General features: G+C 46.6%; 1 protein-coding gene across 2 annotated transcripts in view; it reads left to right on the forward strand.

Annotated features, from left to right (window-relative positions):
* epha2b (eph receptor A2 b) overlaps window positions 1-9,952 on the forward strand; it is a 31,186-nt gene extending 21,234 nt beyond the window's left edge. The window contains exons 7-17 of one of the 2 annotated variants that reach the window (XM_042343553.1): window positions 914-1,076; window positions 1,464-1,557; window positions 1,774-1,832; window positions 2,020-2,145; window positions 2,511-2,693; window positions 3,171-3,232; window positions 3,608-3,817; window positions 5,016-5,165; window positions 5,673-5,866; window positions 7,376-7,531; window positions 8,041-9,952. In XM_042343553.1, coding sequence (XP_042199487.1) covers window positions 914-1,076; window positions 1,464-1,557; window positions 1,774-1,832; window positions 2,020-2,145; window positions 2,511-2,693; window positions 3,171-3,232; window positions 3,608-3,817; window positions 5,016-5,165; window positions 5,673-5,866; window positions 7,376-7,531; window positions 8,041-8,149 — 1,506 coding nt within the window. In that variant the 3' untranslated portion in view covers window positions 8,150-9,952. The remainder of the gene's footprint in view (window positions 1-913; window positions 1,077-1,463; window positions 1,558-1,773; window positions 1,833-2,019; window positions 2,146-2,510; window positions 2,694-3,170; window positions 3,233-3,607; window positions 3,818-5,015; window positions 5,166-5,672; window positions 5,867-7,375; window positions 7,532-8,040) is intronic. The other variant, XM_042343554.1, reaches the window with a different exon arrangement.
* The last annotated feature ends 10,773 nt before the right edge of the window (window positions 9,953-20,725 follow it).

Raw genomic sequence — 20,725 nt, forward strand, 5'->3', positions numbered from 1 at the left:
GAACTCCTCGTCTCGATCGCTGATCTCAAATGGTTTACGGGGCTCCAAATCATGCGATTTGGAAAGGGGGAATTTTTCTGGGATTCATTCACTCAAGGCAAGGACTATTATATTATTATTAAAGCTTAGTTAACCAGCTACACAAATGGCACCCTCCAATTTCTTCCACTGTAAAGCGCATTCCAGTTGAGTATCTGACACCTAATACTGTTCACACCTAAAACTGTTCACACGATAATGGTTGAAACTTAGCACCTCTTTAGCAGCATTCCTTGTTGGGATGGAAACTCATTCAAAATAACAATGGGCCAGGTTTCAGGACTTGTCTTTCCCTTTAATGAAAGTACCTCCCGAGGGAGTGTGGCCTCTGTGACAACATTCACTTCGTTCATAATTCATCCCGTCCAACAAAGCGTTTTCCGTGTGAAAAGCACTGTAGCGATGAAGCCCCAAGTGTTTGTTAAGTAGCTTTGCCCGAGCACAGAATGATCCGATGTTCTCTTACACTGATAACAGCGAGAGCGACAGAACCCGTCAGGATACATCACCTTCAAGACTGAGGTGGATAGATATTTGTTAAGTCAGGGTATCAAGGGATACAGGGTAAGGACGTACTAAACCCACACTCCACTCTTATCTATTCAGGGTAACCCAACGGGCTACATCCTCCCCGAAATAAACTAAACCCCCACAAAGGATGTTAATGATAATAATAAACCTTGCATTTGATATAGCGCCTTATCGGGTTCTTTAGACGTATCAAAACGCTTCACAGAATATACTGTAAGTGGATTGAAAATAAAGTGAACCCCAGGGTAAAGGGTTAGAAACCCTCGACGGCTTGGGATTGGTAGGAGTTGGGAGTTAGCAGCTTGCCTCACCCCTTACTTAACAATCTCCCTCCTTGTTGCAGGTGGATGAGAAGAGCTACACGGTGCTGAGGTGTGAGCGAAAGGAGGTCAAGGTCTCCAACCTGCTCCCGGGGACAGTGTACGCATTCCGGGTGCAGGTCCTGACTCCGGAAGGTGCCGGAAGCTTCAGCTCCGAGCAGGAGTTCCAGACTCTCCCAGTAGAAGGTGATGGAGCCTCATGATTTTTCGCTGAGATCGCTCTCTCCCCCCTCTGTTTCCCCCCCCCCACCACCTACAGATCTTTTCAGGCTCTCTTGCTATTCCTCCCTCCCTCCTCCCTCTCTCTGATTTTCACCAGCCTCAGGTTTACTGCACGTCCTCTGTTCCACCATCGCCACCTTCTGTCTGTCATATTATCCCTACCCTCTGGACTGCCTTCCTTCAATGCCTCGGTTTCCCCCCCACCCATCCTCCTCTCTTTCGTCACTAACAAATGGCACATATTGCATAACAGCGAGACAACTTGTATTTCTGAATATCGGGCACTTTGCCTGTGGTGTCAGGGATCACAGGTATCACAGGAGTAAACATAACTCTCTCCTTTTCTTCCAGCAGAGTCTAACGTGACGGTGCTGATTGTGGGGATGCTGGTTGGAGGAGCTATCATGGTGCTGTTGGTGGTGTTTGTGCTGTACATTAGACGCAGGTGAGAGTCCATCACTCGTGTTCATTCATCCCGTTCAGGGCTGAAACCATTATCAGTTTGTCTGCACTTGTCTCAACTCAGCTCAGTTTGTGGCTCTCTTTCTTGTGTCTGAGATCTCATGAAGTAAAGTTTTCCATCTTGTGCGATGCCTGGACTCCAGTCACTGACCCTCTTGTCCCTCCGCTAATTTAATTGTCTTTTTGATCCTCTCATTAGGAAACGCAACCCTCGTGCCCGGCAAGGTCCTGAGGACATTTACTTCACTAAATCGGCTGGTGAGTCTTGACTTGTATGAATACCATTTTGCGGCCAATTGGTCATTGGCTTCAGGGCTGTTTGTGGGGCACTGCTGTGTGCGAATCAGCTGGTGTCTTTGCCCAATAAAGTTCACTTTACGGTACAATCCAGAGCAGCCACCTGTATTGTCCTCGCCCCCAACACCATCTTCTTCTGTTTCTCCAGATCAACTGAAGCCTCTGAAAACCTACGTTGATCCTCACACGTATGAAGATCCGAACCAGGCTGTGCTCAAGTTTGCCGACGAGATCCACCCGTCAGCAGTCAGCAAGCAGAAGGTCATCGGAGCTGGTACGTTTCCCACCAGCCCCGCGCGCTCGTCCCGGAGCGACCACACCAACTCCCCGGTGGGTAGCAAACGCCAGCCATGCCACCAGCTCGTTGTTCAGAGCTGCTCGGCGCTGATCGGGTGGCTGTTGGTGTCGGTTTGAACCCACATCGGTGCCAGCCCTGGGCTCAGTGATGTCTGTCCTCTCCCTGCTCTGGCAGGTTTCCCGGTGCAGCTACATTGGCACAGGTGCCGGTGCTCGAATGAGATGTTAAACTAGACCCCAGATGTCTCAGGACAACATCAGTAACCTCTTAGTCCATCTCTCGCTTCCGCCCACACTAAATCTCTGCTTACAATAACTTATTCTGCTTTTTGCTTGAAACAGGTGAATTTGGGGAAGTGGTCAAAGGGGTTCTGAAGAAAGGGAGGAAGGAGATCAGCGTGGCTATCAAAACACTGAAAGCCGGTTACACTGAGAGCCAACGCATCGACTTCCTGAGTGAGGCCAGCATCATGGGCCAGTTCAGTCACCACAATGTCATCCATCTGGAGGGAGTCATCACCAAGTGTGAGTAACCAACCAGCCCGTGAGCTCCTGTCTTGTGCTAGCTTCCTCCCCCTGCTATCTCTTGACTGTGTCTTTCATCAACATCCTTAACCCCCCCCTCCCTCCACCCAACCATTTCCTCCCTGATCAGCATTGACTTTTTAAAGCTTTTTGATGAGAAATCATAAGATTGGTTTGGATGAAGAAGACTCTTTGGCCCCTTTGATCTCATCCTTCCAGAATACCCATCCCAACTGACCTCATTATACCATTGAGATAAATATATATATATATATATATATATATATATATATATATCCAGCATTCTGGCCTTAACCACCTGGTAAACCCATTCCTGTTAATTACCATCACTAAAACTATCCTTTGTTGAAAGCAACAGTGTTATTGCAAATTTTTGAAAACTTTGGGATTTGTTCAGGAATGGGTCCGTGAATGATTGTCTTACCTCGGTGTCTTCTCTCTCTTGTTTCCTTGCAGACAAACCTCTGATGATTGTTACAGAATACATGGAGAATGGGGCGCTCGACACCTACCTCCGGGTAAGTCAGACTGGAATTGATATTTTCCTGCTTGACCATGGGCACATATCTCTCTCAGCCTTATGGTCAACTTGGCTCAATTGGTAGCCCTGGATCAGAAAGTTGTGAGTTTAAGCCCCCACCCACCTCCCGGGCAGGAATTTGAGGTGCTGTCGTATGGTTAAGATGGGCAACAAATCCTTTGGATAAATCTTTGGAAGGATTGAGACAGAGAATGCCAGAGCCTTGGGGCAAATACAATACAATTAACATTTGTACCACGCCTTTCATGTTGGGAGGATGTCTCAAAAATGTTGGCAAATGCTGAGCGAGCGAGTAATATTCTGAATCTCATTAAAGTCATTTTTTTCTCTCCTGCTCTTCCCCACGCTGCAGAATAACGATGATGAATTCTCTTCCCTCCAATTGGTGGGAATGCTGCGCGGGATCTCGTCCGGGATGAAGTACCTTTCTGACATGAACTACGTGCACCGGGACCTGGCGGCGCGGAACATCCTGGTCAACAGTCAGCTGGTGTGCAAGGTGTCCGACTTTGGACTGTCCCGGGTGCTGGAGGATGAGGATGAGGGCACGTACACAACCAGCGTGAGTTTGCCTTTCCCCGGGGTCATTGGGTTACCTAATCGCAGAGAGTGTTAGGTGCAGGTTGGCAAGTGCCAAGGCTTGGGGGGACCCAGAGGCGTGTGTTGGGGTAACTGCTGGTATGTAACCAGCTAAAACCACGTAGCTTGCCATTGAGGGCTGTCTGGCAAGCTTTCCCACTGCTTAGCCAGTTGCGACCACCTAACCTGTTAGGGTTACTGGAGTTTTGGAGGGGCTGAGAGGGAAGCGATCTGTCCGAGGTGTCAGCCTGGCTCAGTTGGCCGGTGGGTAGCTGGATCTGTGTTTGCGGGATAATAAGCGGGCACTCGGGAAGTGGGAATTTCCAAAGAGAACTCTGAAGAGCAGGTCTAAGCCGGAGGGAGATGCCATGGCAGGGAAATCTCATGGAGAACTGAGAAATGTAACCGAAACGGGTTAAGTTACCCAAGGGGGGGAAATGTGTCAAATGGCCGCCTTCTGTCAATCCCTGTGGTTTTATTAAAATGTTAAGAGTGCACAAGGCCAGTCAGTAAATCCTGTTCGTTGTCACTAGGTACAAGTCCCAGCAAACAGATCGCCAGTAACCCTGGATTCCTTCACGCCCCATTCCATCCTGCCAGTGCCAATTGACTTTGTGGTTTTAGGGATGTTCGAGAAAGTGAATGAAGCTTTTGTCTCGACAAGCATTTTGTTCTGCTCTGTCTTTTGTGGGACGACATCATCGCTTCCTCTCTGGCCGCGAGCGACTTGACTGCCAGAGAGTAGATTTCTCGGAGCTCAGTGGCAGTCTGTCTCGGGGACAGCCGGAGCCCTGTGCCAGCAGCTTCTTTACCGGTTACCCCACACAACAGCCATGCAGTCACTACGCCCCCAAACTGTGGAACTTTCCTTCAAACCCTCCGCGTTGCCCCCTCCCTCCCTCCTTCCCTCCCTCCTTTCCTCCTTACCCGCCTTCAAATCCCACCTGAAAACCTTCCTTTTTGATGGTGCTTACGGTCACCTCCCCCTCCCCCTGGCTCGGTGTCAGACCCCGCTGCTGTCAAGCCTCCAGCACGCCACCCGAGGAGAAGGGCTCTCGGTAAATGCAAGTTGTTGTTGTTGCAGGTTAATGAACGGGCAGCACCCAGTGACCGAGCGAGTGACTCCCCCGGGATTTGCCGCAGTCGCGCTCTAACGTTTCTTTCTTTTCTCTCGTCTCCAGGGAGGAAAGATCCCCATTCGGTGGACGGCTCCGGAGGCCATCGCTTTCCGGAAGTTCACCTCGGCCAGTGACGTGTGGAGTTTCGGCATCGTCATGTGGGAGGTGATGTCCTACGGGGAGAGACCTTACTGGGACATGTCCAACCACGAGGTGAGGGAGGCAGTCGGGCAGAGGATCTCATCTGTGGCTCTCAATTCAGGACCCGTTAACTTTATTAATCAAGTAACAACTAAACCGGAACACACAAAATAATGAGATTGGCATCTCCTCATCCCTGGGTCAGAACATCGTGGCTCCAGGTCCCACCTTAGAAGCTGATCTTTTATAATTCAGGGATTTTCTACATTTCTTTTACATTTTTACATTGCTTTCCGTGGGTAATAATCCCCCCAACACCCCCCACACCCCCCACCCTGAAAAAAAAAGAAGTCACTCAATTCAATCCATGGTTGTGCGTGGGACACTGATGTGCGCAATTGGCTGCTACGTTTTGCCCACAAGTTACAGTCGATCCTCTTTGCAGGATATCCTGTGAAGCGCTTTGAGGCGTCTCAATGACGTGCTAGTCTCTCCGGACACTACCCTATATGTTGTACACCAAATGCGAGTGTTATTATTATTATTATTAGCATTCACTGAGCACGGTTTGTTTGGCAGGTGATGAAATCGATCAATGAAGGGTTCCGGCTGCCAGCCCCCATGGATTGCCCGTCCGCTATCTACCAGCTGATGATGCAGTGCTGGCAGCAGGAGCGTGCCAAGCGACCCAAGTTCTGCGACGTCGTCAATATCCTCGACAAACTGATCCGCAACCCCGAGTCTCTGAAGAATATCGCCGAGTTTGACCCCCGGTAAGTGTGATGCGGGCTGGGCTGGTTGACTTGACAGCTGTGAGTGAGAACCTCCCAGTGAGAACCCTCACCCCCAAAAAAAATAATTGGTCACCCAAGTCACGCCTATTTGTGGGACAATGCTCTGCGCCAGTCGCTGCTGCTTTTCACCTACAAAAATACACAGTCACTACACTTTACAGTATATTCTGCGAAGGGCTTTGAGATGTCACTCTCTCTCTCTCTCGCTCCCTTTATCTCACCGCCTCCCTTATTCTCAGTTTAATCATTACTGATTAATTGTTTCTCTGAACTTTCCTGACTTGCCCTACCCAGACTGCAGGTATGTTGCTCTACACGTCCTGGCTCTTCCCTTGTTCTTATTCTTCTCCAGGGCATTAGATCCCAAGAACACTGTGTGTCTAACCCACCCTGAGACCCACCACCTCAGCACCACTTCCTATATCTCACCTCTTCTCCTCTCTGCACCCTGGGTTTCTTTTCTCAAATCCAGGTTTTTATTGGGGGAGAAAAAAGTTTTGCAATAGTTTCAAACTTCGAATGCGTCTGCACTTTAAAACCCGTGGGCGGTAAAAGGTCATATGTAAAGAGTAGGGCGTTTCTCTACCATCCCTCCTCCTCCTCCCCCGACCCCGTCCAGGCCAACAATCCTCCAGGTAAAATTGCTCGTTCGCCTCACAGCTGTTCGCGGGAAGCGTTATCACTGAGCACAAAATGGTCGCCCAAGTTTTGCCCACAAAAAAAAGTCACCGCAGCGGCCAATTTACTGTAAAGTGCTGTGGGGGAATTTTCACAGAACAAGGAGCTATAAAACTGCTTTCCTTCCCTGCCCCTGGCACGGCTCCAGCGCTGTGTTTGTTGGGCCCGTCAGACCATAGCTGACATTCCTCTGCTCCAGGTGCACGAACAATGGGGAAACCGCAAAAAAGAAAACCTTCTGCAGAATGGCTGGGAGGGGAAATGCCATTGTGGCCCAGCACTCGAAGTCTGTTGGGCTTGTTCAGGACTAGGGGGGAAAAAAAAACCTTAAACGTGCGATTGAAGTGACAGAAAGGACACCCGAACCCTCTCTGGCTCAGATGGACTGATTGTTCCTTTAGCTTCGGGTGTGTGTGTCACTCTGTGCATTGCGCAGACCATTTCCCCCTGGAGTTGTGTTTAGAAGCTGTAAGACTTTTGACAGTTTTTTTTAAATATATCCGTAAATAATAATATAGTATATGATTTTATCGGGGTTCCCTCCCGTTGCGATTGGCTGGTCACTCCCAGCCAGTGCACGGGGGGTGGGGTTGTGTGTGTGTGTGTGTGTGTGACTTTCCCGGGGGGTAATAAGCCATCCAAAAAAATATTATGCTCACTTGATGTACGACTGTTTCTGAGACACCGCGTTTGGCCCACAAAACGCACAGCGAATCCTGTGAAGCGCGTTGAGACGTCTCAACAGCCTGATAAGGTGCTACAACAAATGCAAGGATTGTTACGATTAACGTGTCTCGCGTCTGTCTGCAGAGTCTCGATCCGCCTGCCCAGCACCAGCGGCACAGACGGTATGATCTTCCGCACGGTTAGCGAATGGCTGGACTCCATTAAGATGCAGCAATACCAGGAGAACTTCGTGACCGCGGGATACAGCACCATGGAGCACGTTGTCCAGCTGAGCACAGAGTAAGTGCGTTCGCACGGAGAGACCGGCCGGGAAACCAGAGAACTTGACAGCACAGAAGAAAGCCATTCGGCCCATCGTGTCCGTGCCGGCTCTTTGAAAGGAGCAAATCGCTTTTGTTCCCGTTTTCCTGCCTTCGCCCCTGTACCCCTGAAAACGATAGGCAAAATACCACAATGGCTGGAAATCTGAAATAAAAACAGAAGTGGGTGGGAGCGCTCAGCTGGTCAGACAGCATCTACGCAGAGAGGAAAGTGAAATCTTTCCAAAAAAAACAACAACCCTGGTAATTGCTGAAAGTATGTGGAGGAAGCGGGTTGTGAAGGAAAGGATTCTGATTTTTGTTTGGCGTCTTCTATAATAAAAATTATCCTTGCATTTGATACAGCGCCTTATCACGTCTTCAAGACGTCTTAAAGCGCTTGGCAGGATATACTGTAAAGTGAAGTGGCTACATTTTATGGGCAAAATATCCCATTTCTGATCCCGTTTCGTCCTTTTTCCTCTTCAGGGATGTAAAGAATATTGGGATTCGATTACCCGGACACCAGAAACGGATTGCCTACAGCATCCTCGGATTACAGGAGCAGGCCAGCAGCCTCGGGGTGTATAAAGCATGAAGCTCTACTGTCCACCACAACCCAACAGGAAGATGGCACAAAAAAAACTTCCAACATTTCCCAAAGGACTCGCTATACTTGAATAAGACTTAGGATGACTTACGTGGAGAGAGAGAGAAAGAGAGTACTTTCCAGTGGGACCTAGAGATGTGAAGAAATATCTTTAATAATGTAGAAAGAGAAAAAAAAAAGGGAACGAATGGAATACATTACCTAGTCACTCCTCTTTCCTGTGTTTGGAACTCACGGTGGACGGGTGCAGAAGAGACTGGGGCAGTGGGAGGGAGAAAGAGAAGTACTTGCATGATTTTAAGGCTGCTGTGTTCTCTGTTGTGACACTCGGCTGGTGCAGTGTGTGTGAGTATGTGTGTGGGGAGAGGGAATTCATTCATTCATTAGGTGGAACTTCTATCCATTCCTCTTCGAGTCTGATCAGTAAATAGAGACTAGTCTGGGCTACAGTCCCATCACCAGCCGCAGAGGGTGTTTATGATCATCAACTTCAGTGACTTTCTCTTGTAGGCTCTCACTTCTGCTCACTTTTATTCCCCGTCCGATTTAAAAACTTCTGGAGGACCAACTGATCGATCTACAGAATGTCTCGATGTGAAGCGATGATTACTGACTGCAGTGACTCTCAGTGACGTGCGATTACAGGCAACAAAAACAACATCAAAGAGCCAGACTTGATGGTTGGTGGGACGTCTCCACCAATAACTTATCACCTTCATCTCGGGTGAAGTTTTAGCTCTTTTGGTGCATATTAAATGCCAGTACTGATCTGTGCGAGATGGTAATCCAAGCAACCCATCCCTGGTCAAAGCGTGAACCCGCCCACGTTTCTTGCCTGCCCAAATCCGAACGGCTTTGATTGGATCCCTAATGAGTGAATTCTGTCGTGGTGAGAGTGTTGCCATCTTTGACGCTGGCGGCATACAATTGAATTCCGCCATGTTTGATACTGGCTGTACATAATTCCTTATACTTTTTAGTGGTATTTCATCCAGTTGCACCATCTCTGATATTGGCAATGGCGTTTGCTATGAAGGTAGTTATGGGACACAAGTTAAACCCGTGCATTGGTGGTTGGGTTTGCTGTTGGTTAGTGTGTGATAACGGGTGCATTGCACTGTACTGTCGTGTGTGAGAGATAAACCACTGGCCCATATGTCAACCGGCAATGGCTGAGGAGCCATTGGACAATGTTCTTCCCTTCCACAAATGAGGAGTTTGCTTTCCTCGTTCCAAGCAAAGGTGGCTTGAAATCAAATTGAGTTTGGTGGACGTTTAACCGGCTGGAAGTTCAGCTGCTGGACATTGAATGAGCATTCTGACTGACTGCAGCAGATATTTCCAACAGTGGATGAATCCCAGGGAAATAACATTGAAAATAAATACAATAACAACAACAAATTATACTTGTATATTGCCCTTCAAGTCAGAAAGATGCCCCAGAGCGCTGGACAATGCAGGCGCAGAAAAGAGTATCATGTACCGTACACAATTCTAATCTCCCAAAATATACTGCCAACAACAGTCTGTGTATCAATAGGAAGTCTCACATCTGTCTCATGTTCAAAGGGTCGCCTTAATTACCCGCCCCCCACCCCCCATCTCCCTCCCCCCCCCACCCAACACACCGAGTGCCTGTGCAGTAATATGCCGTGGTGTAACGGCAAGACTAGTGATGCCATAAACCATAAACTAGGAATAAATGTGGTGATGCTCGTTGCCTGGATTATTTTTGCACACAATTGGCATCATACAGCGCATTTTATTCTCCCCCCTCCCCCCCCCCCCAATATAAGGAGAGAAACTCCTTTCTCAAATCCAGGTTTTTATAAAAAACAAATAATGAAAGTGATTTGCACAGCACTGTTTATCTTTGTTATTTTACTGACTTTGAGTCCACACAAATACCTATTTGTAAAATCTTTTAGGTTAGATTTGTCCAATAGAAGACTAGTGTTTTTTTTCTCCTTATTTTTAAGAAAAAATAATTTAAACTCTTTATTTATTCTGCTGTCTCCTACAAAACTTGAGTGTGGTATACCTGTTTTATTTATTTAACTGAATTTCTTTGTTTGCCTTTGACTGCGTGTGATTATTTTTTTTTAGTTGCTGTTTCGTTCTTTTATTTGCTCGTACCTAGAATATGATTTATTTATTCAGTAACAAACATGAACGGTAAACAGCACTTGTAATGAGAAGCTCACTGTGTACTGTAAAATTTTACAATAAAAGCTGGGATCAGCAGTTTTTGAGTTCTGGGTTTTGTTGCTTCGAGTGTTACACTTTACAGTGTATCCTGTGAAGCACTTTGAGACGTTTCAATGACGTAATAAGGCGCTGTATCAAATGCAAAGGTTATTAGTATTAAAATCCTGAAAGGAATCGGAAGCCTGAAAAAGATAAATATTAAAGGACATTAGAGTGTCATTAGATTTAATAAATGATAATTAATCCTTGCATTTGACACAGCGCCTTATCGCATCGTTGAAACATCTCCAAGCGCTGCATAGGAATTATTACTCAGAGGGTAGTGACTGTCTGTAGACGAGGTGACTTGTGTGAAGGAAATCAGCAATCGGTGGGCTGAATGGCCTATGGTTTCCATGTCAGTACAGTCGGGTTTGTCACTGTGATGTGTGCTACACACCTGGAGCAGGTAAGTGACCCTGAGATCTGTGTTCAATGGGTTGGTAGTAGAACTGCTGGCAACAAAACATCTCAAGCCAAATCTTGTTTGAGATCTAAGGGTAAGCTCCAGGCTCAGAGTGCCAAGAGTGAAGGAGGGTTGGGGGGAAGGAATAAGTTCTGCTTTACACTTGTCAGCACGTTGCCAACCCATTCATGTGCTGCCACATTGTACGATTCCCGAGGCCGTGAAACCGCAAGCATTGAATTGGCTGCTAAGTTACTGCATTTGCACAGGTACCAGAGTTGCCCTGTGGTCTTGCCAACAACAACAACACCACCACCAAAAAAAAAAAGCCTTAGAACGTCCTCCCGACGTGAAAGGTGCTATACAAATGTAATCTTGTTGATGCTGTTGCTGTCCCTTCTCCAAGCCATGCTCACTGCCCTGTAAATCCATGACATTTGGCCTTTGTCCCACGCACTCAAGCAGCCTTGTTGTGCGCATAAAACACCCATTGTTCTACATGTGTGTGTGTGTGTGTGTGCGTCGCTCCTTCTGACATCTTAAAGTAATATTGAAGAAACAAATGCTTATCAGTTAAGCCATGATATTGACCCTCCACAGCCAGGCTGGCCAGCTGGCACCATGAGCAAATCATTTTACAAAATACATGTGTTGCTCCCATTTATCACAGGGGCTTCAGTCCTGCACCAAATGGATTAGCTACAAATTGGGATGTTTCAGAAGTGAGATGGATAGAGATCTGGTTCCTCCTTTGGTAAGGGGATACAGCCTGAATTCAGAACCGAATTCTTCACACACAGGCCTGGGAAGAACGGAAAGCTGTAGAAGTGGAATCAATAGGGATGATTAAGAGAGAGAGAGAGACAGACAAATGCTAGAGTCGTAGAGGGATTAGGAAATAAAGGTGTAAAGAGACACGAGGAGAGGGTAGGAAAAGGGATGAAAAGATCTGCCATGATCTAATAAAACACTAAAACCAGGTTCCAAAGGGCTATATGATCTCCAACTGTTACTATTTTGACAGCTGTCGACTTGTTATCCATCCATTTAATCCACCAGACAAGCCACCCGTACACTCAGTGTGGTGCTGGGGGAGTGCAGCAATGACAGATCCTCGGCTGTTATTTAGGTGGGAGTTACAGATCCTGTGTTGTTATTGGAGAGGAGAAGGGAGATTCTCCTACTGTCTTCGAACCCTAGAAAGTCACAGGACAGAAGAAGGTTATTCAGTGCACCATGTCTCCTCCAGATCTGCGTCAAGCTCCGCCACTGTTAAATGCTCCAAGATGCTGCCCTGCGTGAAGGGCGCTAAATAAATGCAAGTTGTTGTTGTTGTTGCCGTTGCTCTCTGGGTCAACAGTTGCCCAGAATAATTTGGTCGTTCACTTCATGGCTGTCATTGATGTGCATAAAATGGTGGCCATGTTCACTACGGTCATTAACTTTGACTGTAATTACTGTGAAGTGCTTTGTGCTGTTACAACGCCAGTCTATAAAAAATAAAGCCCTAACTTCTCAAATTTCCTTTCATAATGAAAACCCGCTGGTACCTGGTAACCGTGCTCCGCTTTTGAGAGCCCTAATTAAACTATACCATCGTGTCTGTTCTGGCATGGATAAAACAGAATAAATAACAAGGTATTTATTGCCATCTTGTCTTTCCTCAAGCAACCTGTTTACACCAATCTTTTAATTCCATTTGGGTAATTACCGACATTAGCAATGTTGGGAGCCGCTGAAACCCAGGAATAAAGACAAATTTTGTTTGTAGTCATGTTTGGCTGGCTCAGTTGGTAGCACTCTTGCCTCTGACTCACAAGGGTGTGGGTTCAAGCCTTGCATTAGAACTTTGAGCTCGCGGTCTAGGCGGACACTCCAGGACAGTTCTGTGGGAGCGTTGCTATGTTGGAGGTGCCGTGCTTCAGTTGGGGTGCTGTACATCTCTTCAGATACACTGAACAATCAGCCCACATCAAATGCCGTGCCTTGCAAGTTACCAAGCCCTGAAGTGATTGATTACCTCATTCCTCAAGTATTCTGGTGAAAGTGACCGTGAGTATTATTTAGTTCCTGCGTTACCTAGCAATGCACTGCTACAATGATATATCCCAGCTCGGTCAAAATCCAGAATGTTTAGATCTAATCATTGATATACATTTCAGTGTAAAGGTGGGGCAGAGCAACTCAATGCTGAAATATCTTCATTCTTTTGAAGTCATTCATTCAAAGGCTGCTTTAGAGTTATGCAGAGTATTAGACGCTGTGCTAGGGGCTGTGTTGAGTTGGGTTATGCACTCATTGAGCTATGTTTTACTCTGTCTTAGCGCTGCATCAAATTGGGTTGTACACTGTGATTAGGCTCTGTTGAATTGGGTTATGCACCGTGTTTTCAGGGGGCTCTGGCCTGCTCCATGTCCACCCCTCCTCTGGCCCGGCCCACCCCGCCATTGGAGTCGGGGCCTTCAGCCTCTCTGCCCCCACCCTCCATCCTCACAGTCCCTGACTGACTGAACATTCTACGGTTCTTTGAACCACGCGATACTGACCACCCAGCCCTTCGGTAGCTTTGCCCAGACACAGGCTGCTAATTGCACAGTGCATGCACAGCCCTGGCTGCTTGTGGCCAACACATATTTCACCGGCCTGATAGTGTGCAATTAGCCTCACCCTTTCCTCCATTCACAACATTCCTGAGCGCAGGTTATCTCTAGCACACAGTCCGGCCCATTACCAACTCTGGCACCTGTTAGGAGACCCGGGTGCTCTGGCCTCGTATCAATAAGACCACCAGTTTTTTGTTGTCTCCCTTCGTAGATCTAGAATCTTTTTTCCCGTATCTGTACTTTGTTGACCACATCTTTAGAAGTTAGGAGCGAGGGAGTGCAATTCACTGACTGCACTTTTTCACAAACTCCTATTTATCGGAGAGATGCTATCTTTAAGTGGTCCAAATGTTAGCGTAGGTCTAACCTGAAGGGAGCGATGTAGATGCATGTTTTTTTTGTTGTAGTAGAAAATATGGGTGAAGAGAGTCTGATGCATTTTGTATCAGCAGGTTTCCATGGACAGTCATGAGGTGAACAGTTAATTTAACTGGAGGGCAGTTGCTAGGACACCGGGAGAAACTTCCTTCTCTTTTCGTATAGTGTTAGACGTGGATTTGGTTTAATATTTCTCAGCGCCTCAAGTAATTGCAACATTACTGATGGGGAGAATGTGGAACTCGCTGCCGGAAGTGGTGATTGAAACAGAAAGCATCAACATATTTAATTAGGAAACTTGATGCATAAATGAGGGAGGGGTAATAGAGGGGTACAAGAGAGGGAATGAGGAATGATGGAGGCTGGTGTTGAGTATACACTCCTACACAGATTAGTTGGGCTGAATGGTCTGTCTGTTTCTGGTGCAGTGTTGTACTTAACTCATTCACGAATCAATGTCAGGAATCTATTTGAACTCTGAGTGTACCTGATCGGAGGAAACTGAATTGTCTGAGAGGCACAGAACGATAAAGAAAAAATGTAACTCTCAATCTTGGCTGACGCACCACCCCCCCACCCCAGGCTAAGCTGGAGGACGCTGCATTATCTTCAGACATTAAACCCGGTCCCCTCTCCCTTATTCAGTTAAAGATTTCATGGCTGTTCGAAAAGAAAAGTTAGTTTCTCCCGGTGTCAAGGCCAACGATCTCCCAAATAAAATTGGTTATTGCTTTAAGGCTGTTTGTGGGATGTTTCTGTCTGCAAATTATTATAATTGAGGTGGAGAACATGATTGGGGCATACTTGACCGGCAAATAATAATACAATCATAGCATTTGGTATATGGATTATCATATTAATCCCCCAGTGCCTTCGCCTTGCTTCCTCCCTCTTCTCCTTCAAGGCCGGTCTCAAAACCTTTCTCTTTGACCGAGCCTTCAGCTCCCCTCTCGACTCTCTTCCCCCTCCTCGCTTCCTCCCTTCCCTCCCCTCACCCTGACCATTTCCCCCTGCTCGGGTCATGACCCAACTGTGCAGCGCCTTGGGACGTCCTCCTGACGTGAAAGGCGCTTTATAAATGGAATCTTGTTGTTGTTGTTGTTGTTAATATTGTCTCAAAACACTTCCCAAGTGATTGTGTATTTGTAGGCAGACATGGCAGCCAATTTGCATCCAAACAGCCATGCTGTAAATGATGAATTTCATCTGCGAGATTATTGGTCAGGAAACCAGGAGAAACTCCCTTTTCTTTTCCAATAATTCCATGGAATCTTTAACATCCACCTGAACGGGCAGATGGAGATCTTGGTTTAATGTCTCATCTGAAGGACGGCACATAAGACAATGTGTCCCACAAACCGTCGGGATTGAGTGACCAAATTATTTTTTAAATTGTCTTTTTTTTAGGGATTATTACGCCCGGAAAACAATCCACCAACCGAGTAACCACCAGCTTCCTACGTACTGCTAGTTAAATAGATGTGTGTGTGTGGAGTAAGGGAACATGCCTAAGATTTCCCCCTGCCCGGGAATCGAACCTGGGGCCTCTCATTTGCGAGGCGGGTGCTCTAACCACTGAGCTACAGGACTCCACGATGCAGGGTTTGAACCCACAACCTTCTGGTTGAGCGAGAAGAATGCCCACCACAGGAGCTAAGTCTGACTAATGGCCAGTTTCCGTGCTGTTAACAGGCTGGGATGGTGTGTGGGTGGGGAGCAGATCACTTTCCGGGGTTGCGGTACTTACAAAGTAATTTAATCATGTGTGTGCTTTACAACTACTCATTAGAATGAAATTGCCAAAGAATGCGGGGATGACATCATGATTTGTGCTCTGGGGGAAAATCAGCAATGCATCAGAATTTGAAACCGCACCTAACATCAAACAATGAGACCACATTCTACCCCGCACCCCAGGACCCAAACCATGCACTCAAATAGCCAGTTTGCCACAAGCATTAATGACATTGGTTCCTCCAGTGCAACCTCACCTGTCGTGCACGCAAGGGGGGAACGCAGAAACCAAAAGAACTTCAAGTGTCACGAATGGAGAGATTAACAATGATATCTATCATCACCCTTTCGTCATCATTCTCTGTCGTTATCGTGCTGAAACCATTAGATCCACCCACCTACCTGCACGCATCCAGGGAATGAATATCAAACATCACCGTAAAACCGGTCAACTGAGTGTCTGACACATGCCAAACCCCATCACCACATTTAACAGAAATAAACCAGACTGAGAGATCCATGTACATCACTTACACCTGGGAATGTCCCTGTAACTGGAATGGAATGTGTACTCTTCTTTGAAGATCACATCCTACTTTCCTAATTCTGAGGAGTATTAGGGCTCCTGGTGGCGAGAGCCAAGGCCCAGCAAGTGCGTTGGGGTAACTGCTGGAATTCTACCCCCCACCCCAGGACCCATGCCATGCACTCAAATAGCCAAGGAGTAGAGTTTCCCACAAGCATTGATGATATCGGTTCCTCCAACGCAACTTCACCTGTCTTTAATCAACGAAGACTGCACAGCTCTCCCATCGTCTGGTAAGCTTTCTATTGCTTGTCCAGCCAGGAGCGTCCCAGAGAGGTGTCAGCCTTCAGATGGCACTGTCTGCCTGTCCAGGTGGATGCTAAAGAATGCATTTGAAAAAAAGAGGTAGTCTTGCCAGCAGTCCCCCTGCTAAATTGTCCAACGAACCCTCCCCTGCCCCCCCCTCCTACGGCTCACCCCCCCCGCCCCACTCCTACTCGGTTGCCCACCCAGCACTGGGCAGCACTTTTTAGGTCTCCTGTGGACGTGAACGGCACCAAACAATTGTAATTGCAACCCACTTCGATTTTATTTGCAGAGCGCCGGAAGTACATTGACAGCAGCATTTGCCAACAATGATACAGTCACTGAACCTGGACAGTGCAGTGCAATGGTTTGGATGTTTAAAGTTCATTATCAAACTGGAGTGGAAATTCCAAAAATGTGATAATGCCACTGGGGATAATTATCACGTCAGGTGTTGGATTGTATCGAACACGCACACACACTACATTGTTAATTGATGTTTAAACCACATCCTTCTGGTTTGAGAGCCAAAGGACCACACACGATGCGGAATAATGATCCTCACTAATACATCTAAAGGCGAGAGGAGCAATAGTGACGAGATAATGAAAAGATCATTTAAGCATTAAACCTCAGTCAGGGAGTGTCGACATCAATGAGCTTTAGGCCCAGCGATCCTTTGGGAAGTTGCTTGGCAAATCAATTGGAAGCTGCTGTGAAGGAGAGCTCTGTGAAGTTAATCTCACCCCAGAGCACTGTGAATTCCTTACCAATCAAACTGAGCCCGAGATGGAAGAGCAACTGTCAGGAAAGCTTATTAAAATGTTCACGTTTTTAGTGTCTGTCGAGCTATTAAGGATTTGCTCAAGGGGAAAGCTCATGTCTATAGCTCAAAGGGTAGGTACATCAGGACAGCAACTGTTCATGCAGATATCTGGGGACTCCGAGCCTCCACACCACGAACAGCTAAAACACTAGGCAGCACACACATAGGATACTCAGCATTGCCAGGCCTGAAACAGGACATATTAATATCATTCATATAATCAATATGCAATATGTCACATTACTATTATTCTTATAATTAAGATTAATATTATAAATATAATTAACATCCTGATTCCCAACCAACCCCCACCCAGCTCGGGTCCAAATCCCTGAAGCCTTGGGACGTGCTCCTGACATGAAAGGCGCTATACAAATGGTAATTGGTGGTTGTTGTAATTATTAAGCCACTCTATCTGTGCTGTGGAATCATTTTCTAATTTGTTGTCCTTGACAGAAAAAAGGCCATCACACGGGAGGGCATAACCTGACTCTCTTGTACGTGTTCTGGTGAGGCACAGGAAGCAGCTTGGAGGAACTTCAATCCATTCTGCATGTGAGTGTAATTGACAAGAGGATGGAGCTGAGGTGCTCTGCAGGTCAGTATAACACACAGGCCCTGAGGCTGGAATACAATCATCTCTGTGTATTGCCTTTGCTGATAGCTGCAATGGTTTGCGCCCTGCGCTACGTGTGGGATTATCAGACATGCGAGATGCTATCCAGATTGGACTCACGGAGGTATGTGACTTGCCCGGTAGCTGTGCTGTGCATTCCATCGCTTACACAGGGGCTTGAAAGACCACAGGAAGGGCAGGGTGCAAGTTCATACTTAGGATTGTGGCAACTCCACACAACACGTGTCTTGAAGGGACAGCAGAACCCAGGTACAATGTATAGGGTGTTCACCAAGTCCTGTTACCCCCTCATGTCTTTGTTTTACACTGCATTCCACATTCAGTGCCCTGAACAACAGAGTTGATGTGTTTTTTCCACGTTTTTTTTTAAAAAAAGGCACCGGCTTTCACATCAAGGCCGAATCGAACAGTTTTCCAAAATTCTACGCAATCCTACATTTTTGAGACAACGGTCTCGGGGGCTAGAAGCCCGGGGGGAATTGCAAGCCTGTAATTCACTGAGCCAAGGCACAGCTGCGCCCTGAAAATATAGCAGGTGTGAGAGCGTTGCTGCTGTGTTAATGGGAAGGGTAGAGCAGCTTGCAACCCACTGCAATATATGCCACTAAACCACTGAGTGTGAATGAGAAAAGGAATTTACCGATGGATCGAGGTTGCCAAATCTCACACCAACTTGAAACGCAAAACAAAAACAGTGTGTGACGCCTCCCCCCACCCACCCCCACCCTCACCCCCACCCCGGAGCCAGAGAATGTGTTTGGGGAGACCTGGGGAGTGATGCATTGTATGGTAGAGAGAGCTTTTTTTGTGGAGGAATATAATAATAATAATTTTTGCATTTGATACTGCACTCGTTATGTTGGGAGGACAACTCTCGACATGTCGTTGTGAGGTAGCGATGCTAGTGGTGCATCATAGTCTGATGTTAGTCATTTTTCTTCGAAAGGGAAGAAAACTTTTACTCCCTCAACCTCCCCCGCCCCCACCCAAAGAAGGGGACTTAATAAGTCAAACCAGGGCCCCACCTAAAGCTCTTCAATGTTGAGATTAGTGAGGGTTGGCCTGGATCCAGGTTCTTCCCTGTCCCTGGAACATCAAACAGCAGCATTCCACATTCAGCAACCCCCAGGCTTCCTGTGCACAGTCTCAAGGTGCACTCGCTCAGTGAGTGAGTATATCAGTCACCCCCACTCTCCATCATGTGGAGCCCGGTAGTGTAGTGGTTAGAGCACTCGCCTCGCAAACGAGGACACTTGGCACAGGGCAAAACCTTAGGCAAGTTTCCTTACTTACACACACGTCTCTATTTACCGAGCAGAAAGTAGGAACCCGGATGTTCGTCGATTATGGGTTGCTTCGCCGGGTAATAATCCCTCCAAAAAAAATTGGTCACTCAATCCATGACTGTTTCTGGGACGCTGCTATGTGCAATCGGCTCAAAATAAGGTCTCGTCCATTGTGAAGGGCAGGTAAACATTACGTGCCACTACTTGAAAAGAGACAAGTGTTTTTCCTGATGCGTGCCCTGAACAATAATCCACGCTAATTAGTCATCCAACTCCTAGCTAATTGTGGTTAAGATCTTGCTCTTTGCAAAACGGCTGCGTGTTCGCTCACTGCACAATTATTACTGAGTCATCATCCTTGCATTTGGTATATCGCTTTTCACATTAGAAGGATGTCTCAAATCACTTCACAGGACTTACTCTGCTGTAAATCGTACGCAAATAGGGCAGCAAACAGGAGCACTGTTTTGCGCAATTGTCTGCCGCATTTCGCTCAGAAAATACACAGTCAATCTGTTTTACAATATATCCTGTGAAGCCCCTTGAGACGTCTCAACGACATGATAAGGCGCTATATCAAATGCAAGGATTATTATTATTATTATTATCAAATACATGGATTAATATTATTATGATTGCTTATTTGACACAGCAACATCCCATAAACAGCTATGAAGTGAGCAAGCAATTTTATCTGGTGAGATTGTCGACCAGGAAACGGGGAGAAATTCCCTTCTCTATTCAGGAAGGTTTGATGTGATAAATGATTCACTTCTATCTCTTCCTTCTCCCAGAGTCAACTGATAAACATGGACGATGCCAAAGGTAAGAGGAAATGTGAAACAACATATTTTTATTTTCTTTCCTGATTTTCCTTCCCCAACACTCCCGTGTTCTTTCTCCAAAGTGCAGACCCGTCGCCTTTGCGAAGCCGGAGACAGAGTTCAAGTGCTTTCGTTTTAATTAAATCATTTCAGTCGCTGGTCTCCACAGCAAAATCCTGCAAAGCGCTTTGAGACGTCTCGACGATGTGAGAAGACTCTGTATCAAATGCGAGGATTGTCACGTAAATACAAGTTGTTGTTGATATATAACAATTATCAGTGTTCGTGCGAATTTTGCCATCCACAAAAATACATTTGGCAACGACAAAGATCGTTTCACTGTTGTTTGGCTCGTGTCCAGCCTCTGTAACAATGTGTTCCTGGAGTTCAAAGAGACTGATTACAAATTGGACATTAATAAAACCATGTTATCACACCCACCCCGAGATTGTATCTGGGGTAAAACTATATAATTAAAGAGCATTGTGCAAAATTAATTACAAATATTAAGGGCGCAGTATCTGATGTTTAACTGATAATTATTGTCACCTGACGTTCTCAGCAACAAATGAAAGATTATCTGGGTTGGGTGTCGCTTGTATAAAAATGATTAACAAATCAACAACGATGACAGGAAAATGATTGTGTAACAGGTGGCAGCGTTTGAAGATCATTTCTCCCTGTGGGGGGAAGCGGATTCACTGTCTGATTCACTGTTTACCGTGTTGATCAGGGTAAACAAACTGAATCAGGTTTGCCTTTCAGCCGAGGCTTTGCTGTCAACCACAGCG

The sequence above is a fragment of the Callorhinchus milii genome, unplaced genomic scaffold, assembly GCF_018977255.1.
Source record: "Callorhinchus milii isolate IMCB2004 unplaced genomic scaffold, IMCB_Cmil_1.0 Scaffold24, whole genome shotgun sequence".
Taxonomy (NCBI): Eukaryota; Metazoa; Chordata; class Chondrichthyes; order Chimaeriformes; family Callorhinchidae; genus Callorhinchus; species Callorhinchus milii.